This window comes from Telopea speciosissima, chromosome 6, assembly GCF_018873765.1.
Source record: "Telopea speciosissima isolate NSW1024214 ecotype Mountain lineage chromosome 6, Tspe_v1, whole genome shotgun sequence".
Lineage (NCBI taxonomy): Eukaryota > Viridiplantae > Streptophyta > Magnoliopsida > Proteales > Proteaceae > Telopea > Telopea speciosissima.
The window spans coordinates 47,495,240-47,516,435 of record NC_057921.1 but is presented as its reverse complement, the minus strand read 5'-3'; the positions used below and the strand labels follow the sequence as shown (position 1 = coordinate 47,516,435).

At 38.2% G+C, this 21,196-nt stretch overlaps 1 protein-coding gene across 2 annotated transcripts; it reads left to right on the top strand.

The window, feature by feature from the left end:
- The first annotated feature begins 4,363 nt into the window (after positions 1–4,363).
- LOC122666236 (pleiotropic drug resistance protein 1-like) lies at positions 4,364–11,832 on the top strand. 2 transcript variants are annotated; one of them, XM_043862391.1, is made up of 24 exons: positions 4,364–4,789; positions 4,904–5,024; positions 5,126–5,214; positions 5,304–5,388; positions 5,492–5,651; positions 5,764–5,840; positions 6,156–6,209; positions 6,329–6,419; positions 6,521–6,822; positions 6,912–7,193; positions 7,290–7,606; positions 7,719–7,879; positions 8,126–8,229; positions 8,337–8,493; positions 8,574–8,672; positions 8,776–8,879; positions 8,958–9,290; positions 9,480–9,770; positions 9,859–9,942; positions 10,038–10,171; positions 10,466–10,693; positions 10,791–10,962; positions 11,058–11,312; positions 11,442–11,832. In XM_043862391.1, exons 1-24 carry the CDS (start codon positions 4,428–4,430, stop codon positions 11,697–11,699), a joined length of 4,320 nt encoding a protein of 1,439 aa, XP_043718326.1. In that variant the 5' UTR covers positions 4,364–4,427; the 3' UTR covers positions 11,700–11,832. The 2 variants fall into 2 exon arrangements, with proteins under 2 accessions (XP_043718326.1, XP_043718327.1); XM_043862392.1 differs by lacking the exon at positions 6,912–7,193 and having other exon boundaries at positions 6,521–6,782; positions 7,541–7,606.
- The last annotated feature ends 9,364 nt before the right edge of the window (positions 11,833–21,196 follow it).

The window sequence follows — 21,196 nt, the reverse complement described above, 5'->3', positions numbered from 1 at the left end:
CTGGATGAAGGCGGATATAACTATGAAATTAATTAATTAATGATGGTCTCTAATAAGACAAATAATTAAGGTTAAATAAAAAAAGTGTTTCATTTAATTCATTGTATTAGCGGTGGATCAGATATTGTGGAGGAGATCCCGCTGCACAGCTCATGCCTTCCATCCCAAGTTTTATTTATTTAGTTTCAATTCATTTTCTATTCATACTATTATTGTATGTGAAGAGTGAGAGCTTAGAAACTCTTAATTAGCTCTATTTATTCTTCTTTGTAATCCCTCTTCTCTTCTCTTCTGTAACAACGTTCAATCAACCAAAGAAATTCTTTTATTTTTTTATACATTGGGTGAAAAAAACTTCAATTCATCGCTCGTACATCTTGCTTGGTTAATTCCCACATCTCTATACACAAAGCGTCTTGGGTGCCTAGAAATTACCGTCTTATGGCCCCCCATCTAAAAGCGGAAATTCTAAGTCACAAAAAGGCTTTATGTATCTAAACATGGGAACCGTGCCTCACTGGCGTTCTATTACCCCTAAATTCAATTTATAAACTCCTTTTCTTCCCTCTTTATTTCTTCTATCTTCTTCTTCCCTCTTCCTCTTCAAGTTGGGGGTTGCCAGAACATGGATAGACATTGAAAGTTACCATGAACTCTAAATCTGAAACCATGGAACTTTTAACCTTAAAACAATGAAACCCTACTCTCAACAATCGAAAAAATATCACCTCAATTTGTCTGTCCGTTAATTTTCTCAATTCCTTCTAATAGAGTGAGGTGGACCCCACTCCAGACAGTGTGTTCGGGCAGGGGATAGGGTGGTCATGTCTACCCTCCTATTAGATGGAATTGAGGAAATTGAGGGGCAGGGGGCAGGCAAATTGAGGGGATAAAGATCTTATACCTTATAATTATATAGTATAAAACCAAATACCTGAATTATTGTTTTACTTTAAAAAATGGAAAGATCTTGCTGACTGGACACATGGCCCCTCCACAAGCATGGGGCCAATGTGTTATACGCTAATATATGAAATGACATATTTGCTCCCTACTGTATGAGGAGAAAGCTATACACAAAAGACGCTAGCATACGTTACATAGCCAGACGCAAAACTAAATTTCTATATGTATAGAACACTGCTTTTTCAAACGACTTAATTATTGTTACCTACTAGATTTTAGTCAATGGATGAAGTTTTACGCTGCCTGCAATGAAGGAAAAACACACATTTACAGATTTACTGTCATCGTTATCCCCCCCCCCCCACCCCCCAAATAAAGCATTACACCCTGTGTGTCAAGTTTGGAATACCCAGGCTGCTGCCTCCAGCTAGTATTTATAGGAAAACTAGGGTTTAAGTCAGATGGGCTAATTACTAGATTACCTCTCACAGTCTGAGCTTTAATACAAGTAGGATTGTATTAGAACATATGAAGGGATATTACATCAATACCCTTACAGAGGAATGGATAAAATTACCCTTCACGGATCCCATATCGATCCCAACACCATTAAAACACCCTACGATGAAGAGATTCTCCTTCACTGTGGGTGGAGACTCCACCAATAGTGAAATATGTATAGTTCTTTTGTTTTTTGGGTCTTTCTAGGCATCATTATGCCTCATGAAGTATAATCAATATCCACATTGCCTCGTAATTTTAGTCAATGGAGAAAGTTTTACGCTGCCTGCAATGAAAGAAAATAACACATTTACTGTCGTCGTTATCTTCCCCCCCCCCCCTCTCCCTCCCCCTCCCCTCCCCTCCCCTCCCCTCCCCTCTTCCAATTTGACAAATGGATAAAATTACCCTTCATTGTTCCCATACCCATCCCAACACCATCAACACCCTACGATGAAAGGATTCTCCTACACTATGGATGGAGGCTCCCCCGATAGTTAAATATCGACAAATCTTTTGTTTTTGGGTCCTTTTTGGTGCCACTATGCCTCGTGAAGTATTAATTAATATCAACATTGGGGACGCGAAGCCTTGTGGACTTTCTGCTAGAACTAAACATGCATATTCACAACTAAAGCAAACATCGAACAAGATATAATCAATATCCACATCAATAAATAGAGAACTCCTATCCACAAAAAGGTTGTACGTGCGTAGTAGAGCGAAGAACTATGACTAACTTATTTCATCACTCATCTGAAAAGGGTGTGTGGAAAGCAAAAAAATCAATGAACCTCAATCATTTCTTCGAACAACACCCAAATTCTAACAAAATATCTTTTTTAATAAGAAAAGCATTCAACGGTTTTCTTCTTCGTCATTATACCTTATTTCACTATTTGCCATTTGGCAGTATATGAGTTAGTCCATGTGATAAAGGAACTCACATAAATTTCAAGGGTGGAACACCTATGTGACCCTATGATTAGACATCTATGGGCTATGGCATCAATAACTCTCACCCCTATTATAGAGGGTCGAAAATTTATCCATACTAACCAAGGGTTAGATCTCCGTGGTGAGGAGATTCTCTCTTCACCAATGAAGAAAAACTGGATCTCTCTCTCAAAGAGAATTATTTCATTAACAAAATATTATAGAAAGCCGGCCTCGAGTGCTATATGTTTAGATATCAAATAAGAAATTAAAATCTTGATGTGCACATCACTACCACATGCCTCTTCAAATCTCCATGTTTACGTTTGACATCTCCATGTGTACGGTTGATAGGGAATATAAAAATAAATTTGTCATATGATTATTTTTTATAGGGAGAAGTTTTCATACACGGCCGTGTAAGCATGCACAGTCGTGTCCTCTTTCACAAAAAATTGGAAAAGTCAAAAACCCCCACCCATTAATTAATGCCTTGAAACTCTCACCCTCTCACAAAATGTATGGGGTTTAACGTGTATGAAAACTTTCCCATTTTTTATATATCACACAAAATGTATGGAGTTTAACGTGTATATTCTAAATTCTGTAGTCAGTAGATTTGATTTATATGTCTAAAGTACTAAAGTCTCCCTATTTTATATATACACTTGTTTAGGACCACATTTCAATATAGGATTTATATATAACCACTCTTTCACAACTCCGATTTTTCAGACATTATTTATTGGTTGTGACTGGCAATATAAGTAAAAGAAGGAAGAAAAAAAAAAAAGGAGGAGAATTTCTCCTTTTGGTACCGGCAATACCGTGGCGGCCGACAACTTGGTGTGTGAATTGAAGAAATTAATGAAGATCTATTACATAGTTAAAAAAGGCATACCCATTGCACAAGGCTCCCACCAGTATAGGATCTGGGGAGGGTCATAATATACACAATCTTACCTCGACTTCACAAAGAATTTGTTTTTGATTCAAACCCGCGATCATTAGGTCACAATGGAGCCATTGCACCGAGGTCCGCCCTCTAAAATCAATTCCTTTGTCTATGAATGTATCATGTATGTGTTTCACTTTGAAAGGTATTATACTAGGTAACAAGCCTAAAAATTAAGGGGGGTGTAACAGTCTTCAACAAAATGACTTACCCTTTTTCAAAGTAAACATGTCCTTCAACTTTAAGTCTATGGTCAGCCATTCAATTTCATGTTTCGTGATATATAAGAACTACCCAAGCAGAAAAGCTACAGTTTCCTCTCTGTTTCAACTAGTTCCTTAAAGTGTTTGCTTATCATCAAAGACTAATAAATCATCAACTTTGACACACAAACACTCTTTTTGTCTCATGGAGCCTATAGTCAATCAGAAGCTTTAAAATGGAATTTTATGTAGAACTCCCAACAAAGGAACTTTCTTGGTAAGAGAAAAGAAGTTGTAGTGTTATACACGATGTGGGCCCAAAAAAAGAAAGGTTCACTTCACACGGTGGAAGACATCATAGTAATCACCTCAAATTGAACTTTCTTTAACTTCCCACAACCAATAGGAAATGAACCTTAAACCTTCCCTTCCCCTCAAGTATTCCTTGAAATCAAATCCGCCGGCTTGGACATATCTCATGTTCAAATGGACCACTTCCTCTTAGGCTGATTTCTGATCAATTCTCATGACCCAAACAAATGTTGGATTGTTGTGAAATCTCAAGTTCTACAAATAAGCCAAGTCATAGTAGTGACAACCAGACACCCACAGCTTCCAGAACCTCTTTTATTGCAGAATTAAACAATCCAGAATCTTTGTTATTTTTTTGAAAGAAATAGTTGGCAATGGAATTTTCAACCTTAGACAGCTAAGAGATAATGGCTAATTGGGTCTTTTCACTTTTTGGAATTCTTGTTACGTACACATGAAGAACAAGTTTCAAATCTATAAAAAAATGAAACATGTCATCTTTAAAACCCAACTCCCTTGTGTGTCTCTCTGCAACTTATTCTAAAACCAGAGATCTCAAACTCTGAAAATTAGAGAGTTTTATTCTTGCCTCTTGGTGGGTTCAAGGCTCTCCAATGGAGAGAAGTATTTCACGAAGTGTTTCTAGAAGTGTTTCTAGAAGTAGTTCTCGTGGAGGAAACAATTTACGTGTGGACAGTTACAATTCTTATTTTGGAAGAGAGAGTGCTTCTGATGTGTTTCGTCGATCTTCTCGTGCTGTTAGAGAAGAAGATGATGAAGAAGCTCTGACATGGGCTGCTATACAGAAACTTCCTACATGGAATCGTATGAGAAAAGGGTTACTTGCTGGAGTGGAAGGTGATATAAAGGAGATTGATATTGAATGTCTTGGGCCACAAGAGAAGAAGATTTTGATTGAGAGGTTAGAAGTTGAGAATGAGAAGTTCTTCTTAAGGCTCAGAAATCGCATTAATAGGTAACAGCTCACTCGTTTCACTCTCCCCTTCAAAGAATCAATTTCTCTGTTTTCTTTTTCTTTTCTTTTTTCCTTATGTTAGCTTTGCTTCGTCTGGTTCTTGATTTTGTACAGAGTTGGAATTGAACTTCCAACAATTGAAGTTCGATTTGAGCATTTAAATGTCGATACAGAGGCTTATTCGGGAAGTAGAGCTCTACCCACAATCCCCAACTTCACTATTAATATGTTAGAGGTAATTAATTCACTTGTAATTATTCATTATATGAAGGAATTTTGTTTTCATAATCTTGTTATTCACAACTTAACAAGTGTTTTCTCATCTGGGTTTTAAAGGGATTCTTGAGCTCTCTCCGTCTTCTCCCTAGTAAAAAGAAGCCATTATCAATCCTTGATGATGTTAGTGGAATAATCAAGCCGGGCAGGTACCAAAATGATTATAATTCTGAGGATTAGCTAATGTTATTGGTTTTCTACTCAACAAAAGAGACTTTAATTGACCCCTGTTTTGCAGGATGACATTGCTTCTAGGTCCCCCAAACTCAGGAAAAACAACACTCCTGCTGGCTCTTTCTGGAAAGCTTGACAGAAGCCTAAATGTAGGGGAAAATCAAACAGTTTTTGATATTATTCCTTTTGTGTTTCTTCAGAAAATCATCTCTGATTTGATAAACTGTAATGGGTTTTGGAAATCTGTTTCAGTTCTCAGGAAAAGTAACTTACAATGGCCATGGAATGGATGAGTTTGTACCACAGAGAGCATCTGCATATATTAGTCAAAGGGATCTCCATATAGGGGAAATGACAGTGAGAGAAACTTTGGCTTTTTCTGCAAGATGTCAAGGAGTGGGAAGTACTTATGGTAGGTTAATTAAACTCATTCTTTTCAATCAATTTAATTTAGTGGATTTTTTACTCCTATTATGTTTTACATTGATTTGCTTCAATTGTTTCATAATATGTATTATCTGCAGATTTGTTTTCTGAGTTAACAAGAAGAGAAAAAGAGGCAAATATCAAGCCAGATCCTGATATTGATCTTTTCATGAAGGTGTGGATAAAACCTCTTTATAATGGAGTTTTCAAAATGAATTTTACAGTTATAGTTGAAGATATATATTCTCAATGATTGTGTGGATTACTATACTTTATCTTCATTTTAGGGGAGTGCAATAGTTTCATAACTCTCCACTAAAGCTGATAAAGACTTCCTCAAATTTTATTAGAAAAAGCAATTCTCAAATCATATTCACACTTTATCATGTGAATTTAGAAAATTATTGTCACTTTGAGATTGATGACTGCAAATACATTTTTTAGAGGAAACAATGAGCTTGAGTGAGATATTTTATTTGTACATCTGTAGGCAGCAGCACTACAAGGGCAGGATGCCAGTGTGATCACAGATGTAATTCTAAAGGTATGTACCTCAGTAAGAAACTCTTCTATTATGAATTAATGGTGATAATTAATGAAAAATAACCCAAGTAATTAAGCCTGAATTATTATCAATTAAGCTGTACTATTCAAACTTTGTAGATTTTGGGCCTTGAGGTTTGTGCTGATACCTTAGTGGGAGATGAAATGCTAAGAGGTATCTCTGGAGGACAAAGAAAGCGTCTCACAACAGGTGAAATTAATAATTCATTCTATAAATCACACTATACTGGCCAGTTCTATTTCTCCCATTGTGACTGAAATAATTTGACTCATTTTGAAACATATATATAGGTGAGATGCTGGTTGGACAAGCAAGGGCACTTTTCATGGATGAGATATCAAATGGCTTGGACAGTTCAACAACATATCAAATTGTGAAGTCAATGAGGAATTACATTCAGATTTTGGGTGGAACAGCCTTCATCTCCCTCCTCCAGCCTGCACCGGAAACTTTCGAGCTGTTTGATGACATTGTTCTATTATCTGATGCACAGATTGTGTACCAAGGGCCCAGGGAATATGTTCTTGAGTTCTTTGAGTACATGGGATTCAAATGCCCTGAGAGGAAGGGAGCTGCAGACTTCTTACAAGAAGTAAGTATCAAGTAGATAATGGTGGCAATTATAATCTAACACAGCTTGTGTGAAACCAAGGAGCTGATATATTGTAATCCATTTCATAGGTGACATCAAGAAAAGATCAGCAACAGTACTGGAATGATAAAGACAAGCCTTACAGGTATGTTTCTGTGAAGGCATTTGTAGAAGCATTCCAGTCATTCCATGTTGGCCGGAAGCTAGGAGATGAACTTGCTACACCATTTGACAAAACCAAGAGTCACCCCGCCGCTTTAACAACTGATAAGTATGGTGTCAGCAAAACAGAGCTGCTGAAAGCTTCTATAGATAGAGAATTGTTGTTGATGAAGAGAAACTCATTTGTCTATATTTTCAAGACAGTCCAAGTGAGTAACATGTTTAATCTGATGTTATTGCTTTCTAGCTAGCTACATAGTTTTCAAATCATGTCAGTAATTGAATTTTTCTTTCGTTGATTTCAGCTTGTTGTTATGGCATTCATAACAATGACAATTTTCCTGCGTACTAAGATGCACCGTGATTCAGTACTTAATGGTGGTACATACGCGGGTGCTCTGTTCTTCGCTCTCATGTCAATTATGTTAAATGGATTCTCAGAGGTGGCCATGACTATCTTGAAACTTCCTGTATTTTACAAGCAAAGAGACCTTCGATTCTTCCCTTCATGGGCATACTCACTACCCACATGGGTTCTAAAGATCCCAATCAGTTTCATTGAAGTTGCAGTTTGGGTGTTCATGACATACTATGTCATTGGCTTTGATCCAAATGTTGGAAGGTAAAGATCAATTGAGAAGGCATTTCAGTTTCTATATTGGAACTTATTCTTGAATACTATTTTTGGAAATTTTCTGCTCATGGAATTAATCCAAAGAATGTTCCTACTGCAGGCTGTTCAAACAGTACCTCCTCCTTCTATGTGTCAGCCAAATGTCTTCCGGATTGTTTCGATTCATTGCAGCAGCGGGTAGGAATGAGATCATTGCAAACACATTTGGGTCCTTCAGTTTGCTGATCATCCTGGTTATGGGTGGATTTATCTTGTCACGTGGTATGCTCCAAAACTGAATTAAGCATTGAGCATCAGTTTAGATTGAATGAATTTCAATTCCCATGATTTTAAGGTATTCTTAATAAATTTGAATCCCATTAATCCTGTCAATCTATTCAACTAAAAACTGATCCAATTCTCTGGAATTTGGATTCTGAAGATCCAAATAGATCAGGCTAACAATTAAATTCTATTTTTCTCATTTTATGATTCAAATTAATAAGTTGACTTTTTTCGGCGACTCAGATGACATAAAGAAGTGGTGGATATGGGGCTACTGGATCTCTCCTATTATGTATGGTCAAAATGCAATTTCAGTGAATGAGTTCCTTGGGAAAAGTTGGAGCCAAGTAAGACTACTTTCTTTCAATTTTAAGACCTGAAAATAAATAGAATAATAGAATGAGAAGTCTTAAAGCAAAGAAAATCATTTTTGAATGTCATTTCTGTGGTACAGGTTCTACCCGGTTATACTGAGACTCTAGGAATGGAAGTCATGAACTCTAAGGGGTTCTTTACTGAAGCATACTGGTATTGGATTGGAGTAGGAGCATTGATTGGTTATGTTTTCCTGTTCAACCTTTTTTACACTTTTGCACTCGCTTATCTTAACCGTAAGTATAATCTATTGAGGTCTTCAACTCTTAAATCTGAATCAACATGTTTTAATAACCGAATCATATTAATCTTGCAGCATTTAAGAGCTCTCAGGCAGTTCTTACTGAAGTAGAAAATTCTACCAATGAAACAACAGAACTTACAGACATATCATCCAAGAAGAGTAGCATTGAGGGTCAGAACTCATTCAAATGTGTTACTTGAGTGCATTTCCTTTATTGAGTTCCAACTTTTACCTTCTTGGTACTAACTATATAGCTTTACTGTAATTAATACAGAAAGCAGAAATGGAACTCAAGACAAAAGGCGGGGAATGGTTCTTCCATTTGAATCTCTTTCCATCAGTTTCGATGATATAAGATATTCTGTTGACATGCCACAGGTAGCCTAAAGTTTCAAACAATATGAAAATGTGTAGCGGAGAAGCATAGTTTCTTATTCTCTGTCCTATTGAATACAGGCATTGAAAGCACAAGGTGTTATAGAAGATCGGTTGGAGCTTCTCAAGGGAGTGAGTGGAGCTTTTAGGCCTGGAGTCCTTACCGCTCTAATGGGTGTTAGTGGTGCTGGCAAGACCACTTTGATGGATGTGTTAGCAGGAAGAAAAACTGGTGGATATATCGATGGAACCATCACCATATCAGGGTACCCTAAGAAGCAGGAGACATTTGCCCGTATTTCAGGATACTGTGAGCAAAATGATATCCACTCCCCCAATGTCACAGTATATGAATCTCTGCTCTTTTCTGCCTGGCTTCGATTACCTTCAGAAGTCAATGAAGATGCAAGAAAGGTCAGTGGATTTGAGACTTCTATCTATTTATTGTGTATGTGTTAAGGACTTGGGTATAACTCATCCTTAAGAGCTAACCTTTGTACCTATAAGTTTTGACATCAGGCTACTCACGTCCGATGTGGGATTATTAATTCTGCCTTTCGCATGGAACCCCAACAGTATGCTGACCTATTGAGATGGTTGTAGATGTTCATCGACGAGGTCATGGAGCTTGTGGAACTGACTCCACTGAGGGATGCATTGGTTGGACTACCGGGGGTTAGTGGTCTATCAACAGAGCAGCGAAAGAGGCTCACCATTGCAGTTGAGCTTGTTGCGAATCCTTCTATAATATTCATGGATGAGCCAACCACTGGGCTTGATGCAAGATCAGCAGCAATAGTGATGAGAACAGTGAGGAACACTGTTGACACTGGAAGAACTGTGGTGTGCACCATCCACCAGCCAGGCATTGACATATTTGAAGCTTTTGATGAGGTTAGATATGAATTAAATTAAAGAACTATCTTATTATGGCTTTCATAACATGTGATAGATATTTATGCTTTAATGTTGGACAACACAGCTATTCTTGTTGAAGCAAGGAGGAGAGGAAATATATGTTGGTCCACTGGGGAGGTATTCTTGTCATTTGATAGAATATTTTGAGGTGAGTAATACAATAGGCAGTACATATTGGGAATTATACTTCTGAGATTTTCCAATGTCCTCCACACTTACTTATATCAACTGTATCTCATGAAGGCCATTGATGGAATAAGTAAAATCAGAGATGGTCAAAATCCAGCTGCATGGATGCTTGAAGTTTCATCAATATCCCAAGAAGCGACTCTTGGAGTCAACTTTGCGGAGCTTTACAAAAACTCTGAATTGTACAAGTGAGTTTAATTTATTTTTTGGTGAAAGTTTTTCCTCTCCCAGGGTAAAGAGAGAACCTCTTCATTCAATATGATCTGATGCTGTGATTGGACTCATGGAAAAATGAATTTCATCATTAACTCCCGCACCCTATTATCGAATGTCCGAAATTCCCTTCCTTGGTTGAATCAGAGGGTCAGATCCCATGGATGAAGGGATTCCCTTTTATTTTACCAGACATGTATATTAAGGAATAGAATCGACAAGTTATCTAAATTCTAATCTGTTTTCATTTTCTGTACTGGACCATTCAGGAGGAACAAAACAATGACAGAGGAGATAAGCAAACCTTGCCCTGGTTCAAAAGAACTCCATTTCTCTACTCGATACGCACAATCTTTCATCAAACAATGCATGGTTTGCCTTCTGAAACAACATTGGTCTTACTGGCGTAACCCATCATACACCGCCGTACGGCTTCTCTTCACAACCTTTGTAGCCCTCATGTTTGGAACAATATTTTGGAATCTTGGATCCAAAAGGTAATATATGTTCGAAATTAAGAAGAAGAATCCAAAGTTTACACACTTTATCATCTTTTCTTCCCTTATTAACTTAATTAAATGATGAAAACTGTAGCCGAACTCCACAAGATCTCCTGAATGCAATGGGTTCTATGTATGCTGCTGTTATCTTTCTTGGGATACAGAATGCCTCTGCAGTGCAACCTGTTGTAGATATTGAAAGAACAGTTTTTTACAGAGAAAGGGCTGCTGGAATGTTTTCTGCTATGCCATATGCCTTTGCACAGGTATAATTTACATCTCTATATATGTCAATAAGATTGGAAAGATAAAGAGTCTAATAGGTAAATTACTTAACCATAAATTCTTGTTTCTATTTCAGGTTGTCGTTGAGCTTCCATATGTCTTCCTCCAAAGTATAATATATGCTGTTATAGTGTATGCAATGATTGGGTTTCATTGGGAGGTTCAAAAGTTCTTCTGGTATCACTTCTTCATGTACTTCACACTGTTATATTTTACCTTCTATGGTATGATGACAGTGGCCATGACGCCCAACCGCAACATTGCTGCTGTAATTTCTACAGCATTCTATGCTGTTTCAAACCTCTTCGCTGGATTCGTAGTTCCAAAACCAGTAAGTAACAGCATTAATGCTTTGCTAATCTAGAGAAGTACAAAAAAAATTTCTCTTAATTATGGAAACAAAATTTTTTGTCTTATTTATTGAATAATAATTTATCTTTATATCTTTGTTTCTTAACAGAAAATTCCAGTATGGTGGAGTTGGTACTACTGGATGAGCCCTGTTGCTTGGACATTGTATGGATTGGTTGCATCACAATATGGAGATATAAAAGAAAAGTTTATAAATGAAGTAGAAGTAGATGAATTTGTGAGTACATATTTTGGGTTTAAACACAGCTTTGTAGGAGTGGTGGCTATTGTGATTGTTGGGTTTGCAGTCTTGTTTGCATTCCTCTTTGCCTTCTCAATAAGGGTTCTTAACTTCCAGAAAAGGTAATTAAGATCTCATAATGAATTCTGAGGAAGCTAATCAAGCAAGAAGTCTCCAATTCAGCCATGAAGACAGACTTACCAGAAGCAAGACAAAATACCAACAATGTAGAGAATAATTTTGAAGCTCTAAAGTTTTTTTAGTTATAGGGAAAAAATTAGATTTTTTTTTCCTGGTTTGAATGTCTTAAAGAGTATTTGGCTTTAATTTATTTTTGTTCTTGGGTGAATATAAAGAAGCATAATATTTAGTTTTGATTTGGCGGTTAAGGCAGAAAGTCCACCCCATGTACACGATTATATTTATTCTTTCTCTTCAAAAAAGAAAATAAAAATTCCTTCTCTGTTGGTGGCTCATCATGTTGTCAATTACTACCTTTGCTTTGTAAAATATATTTGTTGGGAAAAAGAATACCATGTCTTGGAGATGTTTTCCCATGTTTTTTCACATTCGCAACATTCTTTCTCCTTCATGGCCATGTGGGTTCTTTATTAATAAAATCGATTCCATATCTCGATTGGTGTGAGATATCGAATATCCACTACAATATTTTTATTTTGGTAAAAGCCTCTCTAAGCCCAAGGCGGACGGACACTGTACCTCCTCAATGTATTATATTAATTTTTTGGTAAGAGAACGATGCTTGCTTGCCTAGGCCTCTAGAGCCTACATATGTGCACTGACCAATGAGATCGTGTGTGTAAGCATCGACCTGGATGGGATTTCACCTTTCTATCGGATAGTGTGGTACATCCCATGGGGGTAGGGTGGTTCTGTGTCCAGGCACAGGAGTCACGCAACTAGGTAGCAATCTTTTTCCTTAATTTTTTTAAAGAAAAGAATAATAATTTAAAAATCCGATGTGGAGGGTGAGGGATTGCTACGACTCCAAAGTGGAGGTTCCTTACACTGTAAGGTTGGGAAATCGAAGGATCTTTATCACCTCCAGTTTGCTGACCGGCCCAGTTCCCCAGTTCCTCTAACAAAGGGGGGCTGAAATGACCTCTCTACCCATGCCCAAACACCCTGCCCGGGTGGGGTCCACCATCCCCCTATTAGAGGAACTGGGGAACTGGGCTGGTCAGCAAACCGGAGGTGATAATTTTCCGAAATCGAATTGCCTAGTAGAGGGTTTTAATGAGGACAGAATGTGTAGGGTACACATGTGAGATGTGAGAGGTTGTACACAACCTGAATTATCCATGTTCCCCTCCTCTCTAAGGGTGTCAAATTTGAACTAGAATCGAAAACCAAAACTACACCAGAACCGGACCAAATAAGTCAAATGAAACGCATAAAATTTAGTTAAAATCCAAATCTGAAATGTAAGAACCGAATTCAGTTCAATTCCCAGCATAAGAACATGTAGAAAACGAAACCTAAACAATGTAGGAAAGAATGATAATCGCAGACAAACAATCATACAACCGAAGACAAAGATTTACTTAGTTCAGCAAAATTACCTACGTCCACAGTGAGATGGTGGTGGCGGCGATGGCATTGTGGTGGTGGTTGAAGTTGCATAAAAGGTGGTGGTGGTGATCATTTTATTTCCCAATTTTCTATTTCTGTTTTTTTTAACAACATTTTTATGTTTCTTAAATCTGTTCCAATACTGTTTTTATTTTTGGCCAAATGTTCTCTGTGCCAGGGGCACAGGCTGCGCCGAGACACATGGGGGTGGGCAAAATGACCACCCTCCCCCCCCCCCCCAAATGGCAGACCCATGTGTCTGGGCACAGGCTGCGCTGCAGCACAAAGAATATCAGCCCATTTAAATTTACTGATACAAAAAAAAAAAAAAAAAAACCGTACGATGAGAAAACCAATTGATTATTTTATACTCTTGATCCTAAGACATAGAACTGATTAGTTAATCAATCAATTCCAATCCTGCCTTCCAAAGGCAACGACCAATTAGGAACCAAAACCAAATCAAATGACACCCTTAGTAAAGACATCAAACGAAAGGAAAAAAATGTTGCATTTTTGTATTTAATAATAAATTTGTAAGAATGAGAGAAAAGTTTAAATGAATTTTTCTATCTTAAGTCATTTTTTTTTTCAAAATTTGTGAGACAAGAAAGGTTGTGTTTGATATGCATTCGATTTCAAATTCTCGGATGATAAAAACAACTATTTTTCTCATCTAAGAATGCGAATTTTGACATAGAATGCACACCAAGCGTTGCCTGAATTTTTTTTTATCAGAAGATCACTTTGTTGAACTAAACATTCAAATTTCGGTTGTTCACCAATACCGTATCAGTCTGGTATCGGTATCAGGTGTAGTCAATACCAATATGTATTAACTGATGCACCCGATAAAATACCATGTTTTAGATGGCAATGGGGCAGCTTAAAGTAGGTGCTGTTCACCATCCCTAATGTTTGAATTATGTGCAAGTATGTACCCTCATTAACAGGTTGGATTGAAATTGAAGAAAACATACATCAAGGGGTATTTTTCTTACCCCTTATTGAAGATATTAACATTTTCTATCAGGGTTTATATATAATTTAACTTCATTAATTAAATATCCAATTTAGTGCGGATTTAATGGTTCTAATTAAGCAAAAATTACTTTCACATTTTACGTGAACTGAAAGTTTCAAATATAAAATAAAGGGAAGGTATTCATAGTTTCATACATGAGAGATTCCCCCATCGACTCCGTCAAATAATAAGTCATCTACATCATCCCTTACTACAAGATATAAGTAAGAACTATGTGCCTAAAAAGCAGCCCTATAATTAATAGGACACACACAAAAATAGCTTGAACCAACCCACACCTCCATTCTGCCGAACCCTTGTTCCATCGCCTGTTGCAACCCTTGCAAGATGCTTGTAGCTTTCGGAGACAGCATGTTCTCTGAAATTCCACAACTCAACACAGCATAATGAGATTAAAATGTTTATAAATGAAACTCCAAGTATAACTTATTTATATTCGTAATACAAGTATGGATTTGAAAGGTACAATTAGCGAATAATAAGCAAGCAATATCAGAAATCCTGGACAAAGGGACACAGTAAATGATTCAATTTTCATTTCATTAACCAACAATTAGAGGGGGAAAAATCTTTCTATGTACCTAAAGTAATTTATAAATAGTAAGGCTGATTTACCTATCTCATAATGAAATGTTTATTTCTGTCCAAAAAAAAAGACTCATTAACGTAGTCCTAGATAGATAGAAAACCTACTAAGAGCCAAGCAACTAGGATCTGTTGAGCTGTTGGTTTGATGGGGGCAGAATTGAGGTTTTAGGTCAATTTTAGGGTTAGGATTAGGTCAATGGGAGTGTGTCTTATATGGTAAAGCTAGGCAGGTGTAGGGGAGTCTAATGAACTAGGTTTTATTGGTTTTGGATGGGTTTAAGTATATTAGATGGAACTGGGTAGCAACTAGGGTTAGGGTTTTGGGTTTTTGAAAAGAGTGAAGTGAGGGATTCTAGGGTTTATAGAGGGAATTAAAGTGAGGGCTTTGGATCAAGTTTCCCTAGAGTGGAGATGAACACTTGGCCAAAGTTTGGAGGTGTTTTGATGGCTGGAATTCGCTAGGTGGATTTTTAGGGTTTTAGGAATCTAAAGCAAATGAGGGGAATTAGGGTTTCGATGAAAGGATGGGCCTGAGGTCAGGATCAAGTGGAGGGATTACTATGAAGGCGTTGTGGTTAAAATATGGATGGATTTTGATGGTGGAATAGTGTTGAACAGAATTGTGAAGGTTTAGTGTTTAATGGATCGATAGCTTTAATGGTGGATGACAATGCGGATCGATGGGGTTGGGTTTAGAGGATTAGGAGCAGCAGGGGAATGGCTGATAATGTTAACCACTTACATGGAGTTGCAGGTCTTCAATGGCAGCAGCTTGAAGACAAGTAGCAGGTCCTTCCGATCTTCAAAATGCAAGGAGTCAACTGGAGATCCACCAGTCCCTTCACCTTGATATGACTCACAAGGCAACACTCAATAGAGCAAGGCGGCAGCTGCACTGGCAGCAAGCAATAGCTATTTTTTAAATTCTGAATTGTGGGGGAGCCTCCGACGATTTGTTTTATTTATAATATGGCCAATGGCCTAATTCCGATTCAACCTAGGAGTTCGATCACTAGGCTGATTCCTAATACAAGTCACTCCCTCTTTAGAAATCGTGGACGGTTGTGGGGACTAAAAAAACAACTTAAAATAAAAGAATATTTCCTAAGCAATAAAAGAAAAAAATCACTTAAATTGGACCCTGATTTGAACTGGTTCAATTTAAGTTTACAAAATAGACTAAGTAAAGAAAAATAAACTAAGGCTCCAAACACTCGGCCCTACTCCTTGGGCTGCTTCTACTTCTTCTTGTGGTTGTAGGCCCTTGGATCCACATCAGCTCTCCCCGGCTTATAAACATTCATCTCTGATGAATGGGTGAAGGCCATGTAACGTTCATACAACTCGGGGTCAAATTTCTTGAAATCATCTGCATGAATCAAGTACTGTTCTGGCGTGGGCAACCTTTCAATTTGACTAGGAAGGAATGGTAACCGGTGCCATGTCGAGTGGTCTTGTGCATATCTTCTAGAACCTTCTCGATCACATCTTTAGTAGGTGGCTTGAGTTGGGCCAGCCTCAACATTTGTTCAGATCACCATCGTCTGAGTGATGTCCCTCATATAAGTAAAGATCAGCCACGTTAAATACATTACTTATGCCCATTTCAGCAGGCAACTCTAGAACATAAGCATTGGGTCCAATACGTTTCAGCATTTTGTACGGACCAATCTTCTTTGAATGGAGCTTGCTATTGACACCTGGCTGGTGTCTCTCAGGGTTACCCCTGACCATGACCATGTCTCCAGGCTTGAACTCAACATATCTGCGATGCTTGTCAGTTGTAACCTTGTAATGATCAGTGATGAGTGCTATTCTTCTTCTAACATCAACGTGCACCTCGATGATGTGGCGCAAGAACTCATTTGCCTCGATGTTGACCCTAGATTGAGGGGGTAGAGGAACAAGATCAATGGAGGGCCATGTCTTCTCATAGTCTCTGACCAAACACCTCAATAAATTACCAAGGCTTCTGTTTACCACCTCTGTTTGCCCGTCAATCTATGGATGGAAGGCAGTAGAAAACAGTAGTTTGGTATTAGTCTTCATCCATAAGGTCTTCCAAAAGTAACTCATGAACTTCACCTCTATCAGAAACAATAGTGCTTGGCAGCCCATGTATGTGAACTATTTCCTTGAAAAACAACTTGGCAATGTGGGAAGCATCAAGTGTTAGAGACCCGTGACGGAATCATACCTCTCACGAGTAGGGGGCAACCCAAGAACAAAGCCCATGCTAATGTCAACCCAAGGCTGGTGAGGAATCGGCAATGGTGAGTAGAGACCCATGTCTGCTTGTCACCCTTAGCTAGCTAGAAAACTCGGCATCTCCTGATTACATGCTCCACATCCTTGGCCAAGTGAGGCCAATAATACCGATCAGCCACCTATATGATGGTCTTGTCTTTCCCAAAATGTCCTCCCAAGCCTCCTCCATGTAACTCCCTTATGATGTGATGGCATAAGGAAGATTCGAGTACACACGCCCGTGTTCCTAAGAACGGATAACCATCGTGTAGGGCATACTTAGGGCGTTGTCCACCCTGTTTAAATCAGCATATGGGACACTAAAGTCCTTGTCACTAGCATACTCATCACGAATCTACTCGATGCCAAGTTCATGGGCTGAAAAGGTGTTCAAAGTCAGTACTTTTCTGCTCAGTGCATCAGCCCTTGTGCTCTCCTTTCCTGACTTGTACTTCAAAGCGAAGTTAAACTCCTGTAAATATGCAACCCACTTGGCGTGCGGCTGCTAATAGACTTCTGTCAGTGAAGGTGCTTAAGTGCCTCATGATCCGTATACAAGACTGTTAGCATTATTATGGAGTTATTTTTTTCTTTTTAGTTCAAGCTTGATTTTCTTTCTTTACTTATTTGTACAATCCAACTTAAGGGGGAGAGTTGGAATATGTAATCCAGAATACCACCACGGTATTCTGGTCCTTTTGGGGTTAGTTTATTTATTATATTACTAGGTACAGTCGGCTATGTGGGTTTTAGTCCCACATCGCCTATTTCAGTCCCTTATAATAGAGGGGCTTACCTATCAATGATGACATAACATTCTAAGCTATTATTTTCTCTCCTCTCTTTCTAACCCACGATTCTGCCAACATGGTATCAGAGCTGGTCTGATCTAGGTTAGAAAAAGAGAAAGAAAACCCTAATCCATCTCTTCAATCGACTTCTCCCTTCTTCTCCCTTTCTCAGCTTCTCCTTCTTCTATTTTTCTTCTTCTCAACCTGGTAAAGGGGCAACACTAATGAGGTAAATACAGCATACCAATGATTTAGTTGCTGCCCCCCTCCCTTTCTACTTTTTTTTTATTAAAAAACTTATGTTCGAAATCTGCTTGAGCCATACCTGCGATATTGGAGCTGTCCAGAATTTTTTGGAGATCTGATTTCTACCTAATGAAGACTAATCCTCCATTGTTGGAGCCTCCTGTGCACCCTTTTCCAGCACCCTTCTACCCTATTCCATTGTCTTCCTTCCCTTTTTTTCTTTCTCTCCATCTTTTATTAACTTTTCCAGCCCCCATACCCAAATCGATCTCAACTTGTTAGGGTTTTTTAAAACCCTGACTCCAATCGATTTTAGGGCTTCCTTTTTCAGATGCAGCTGATTTTTTAGGGGTGATTTCCTACTACTTCAAGCCCTACTCAACCTAAGTTTGGACCCTTTCTGATGGCTGGATTTGTTTCTACAACAAAATTTCCTTAACCTGCTAATTTGGTTACCTGCTAAGAACCCAAACTTTCAAGTTTCAGTTTTTGCTAATTTTTTGAGGGTTGATTACTCCAACTACAAGGACGACTCGACCTCAGTATTAGCTTCCTTCCAAGTGTTTGAAGACCCCTAACCCCAATCGATCCTCCTTTTCAGGGTTTTACAAAACCCTGACACATCGATTTTGCGGCTGCTAGAGTTTTTTGGATGTGTTTCTATTATCAAGAGAGGAAATTTACTTCAATTATTCATGGCTTGAAGAAGTTATTTTACACAAGATAGCTGCTGCCCTATTTTTTCTGCACTTTTTGGTGTTTCTCCCAATTGAAGATCAAGTCTTAATCACCAAGGAGATCGGTTATTCGATTTGGAGATCCATTCTCGCAGTTGAGGTCAGCATCTATTACCAGAAGACATCACCTTTGACAAGTCATCGTCACTTTTGTTGAAGCCCCCTTCCCTACAATCGATCTTCACTTTCAGGGTTTTTTACAAAACCCTGCCTATAATCAATCTAAGGGTTAGGGCAATCCTCTCTTGCTGATTTTTTTAGGAGAGTTTTATAACCATCAGAGGAGTATTCAACCCATATTTCAGCATCATTCATCAGTTATTTTTTGGAAAAAATTCAGGTTCATTCTTATGGCTCGGTTTCTCCAATTATCAACCTATTTTTTTTACTTGTTCCTATGTGGCTGACTGCTTCAACTACCTATGGATCTGTTGGGTTATTTAATCTATATTTGCTGGTTCTATTTAGCTTTACTCCATATATTGCTGGTTTTATTGATTGGCTTCTGTAAGCATGATTGGTTGACATGTTACTACTGCCTTTCTAAGGACTACTGCTGCCCTGTTATTGAGACTGAGTATCCTACTATTGGAGATCGAATTTCTTTCATTATTGAAGACTCGAATCTACTACCTTGGAGATCAGCTTATTTGGGATTACAACAGTTTGTTCTAAGGTTATTGGTTGCAACTACGAACCTATTCAGTTATGTGAAGCTTTTCTGGTTCATATCCGGCTTACTTTGAGAGCTTGATCCAAGCATTGTTCACAAATTCAGATCATACAAGTTTTGTTGAAGCTTCTTACATCCATTGCTGTCCAAATATCTTTGTCAATTCTATTTAGCATGTGGGAGTTTATAAATTAGAGTTTTGCACACTTGTTCTTCCTTATGTAAAGATCGATCAAGCTTTTAAAGAATAGTGCCTTGTCCTTCTAAAAATCAAACCTGTTTTTTTATAATTCAAATCTGATCATTGGAGATTGGTGTTTTGGACTTAGTTTGATCGATGGAATAAGGTTGAAGATTACTTTGTTGCATTGTTTTTGTCCATAGCTCATTATCCCGCTCATAGTTGTCACGGCGATCCAAGTCGGTGGAGGGGTGTCACGTCGATATATCGACATGTCGCCAGCCATGACGATCATGTTTTATTTTTTATTTTCTCAATTCTGAACGTCATTTAGTATGCTATAATATATATCCTATAACATCAAAAATCAACATGAAAGTGTACTACTAGAAAAATATCAACTAATTATTTTAACCCCACATAAACTGATCAATGCAGCTGTTGAGAATTGAGATAAGTCCTAAGCTAGGATAGAAAACACAAAATCAAAGGACTGGTTTTTAGCAGATTAACATTAAGCTGAAGGGAAAAAAAACTGAAATTATGAAGTTGAATATGTGCTTGCTGCTGTTGTGTACTTATGTGTGTGTGAGACTGTGAGTGATCAGTGATGGACTACTGGTTGTCTGGCTATAATAAATCCCCCCTGTCTCTCGACTCTCTCCCTATCTCTTTGTGTGTATGTGTGGGCCGTGTGGCTGTGTACAAGGTAAGAAGAAGAAAAAAAGAAAAAAAAAACACCTTCTCTGTGACTGTGCAAGCCTGCAACTGCAAGGCAAGAAGAAGAAAAAAGAAAGAAAAAAACCGAGAGGACTATGGCTGTAACTGGAATAAATCCCTCCCCCCCTTTCTCTCGACTATCTCCCTGTCTCTATGACTGTACAAGCAGTTGCAAAGAAGAAAAAAGAAAAAACCGAGAGGACTACTAACTGAAATAAATCCCCCCTTGTCTCTCTGTGATTGTGCAAGCCTACTACTGCAAGGCAAGAAGAAGAAAAAAGAAAAAAAAAACCGAGAGGATAATGGCTGTAACTGGAATAAATCCCTCCCCCCCTATCTCTCGACTATCTCCCTGTCTCTGTGACTGTACAAGCAGTTGCGAAAAAGAAAAAAGAAAAAACCAAGAGGACTACTAACTGAAATAAATCCCCCCCCCCTCTGTCTCTCGACTCTCTCCCTATCTCTGTGTGTAACTGTGTATGTGTGGCTGTGCAAGGCAAGAAGAAAAAATTTAAAAAAAAAAAGGATACTACTAGTACTGGTTGTAATCATTACCGGAGGCTGGGAGGAGAAGAACTGAAAAACTGAACTGAAAGATCGAGTTGCCGAAGGACCGGGAGGAGGAAGAAGAACCAAATTAAAAATAAAAATAAAAAATTACTTGCCTGGAGTACTGGAGGTTGCCGGAGGGGTTCGAACTTCGAAGGAGTGAAGAACTCTCTCTGCCGAGAGTTGCAAGAAGCCAAGAACTAAAGCTAAAGTTGCCGCTTGCTGGAGTCACGATCCTCTGTCTCACGAACTG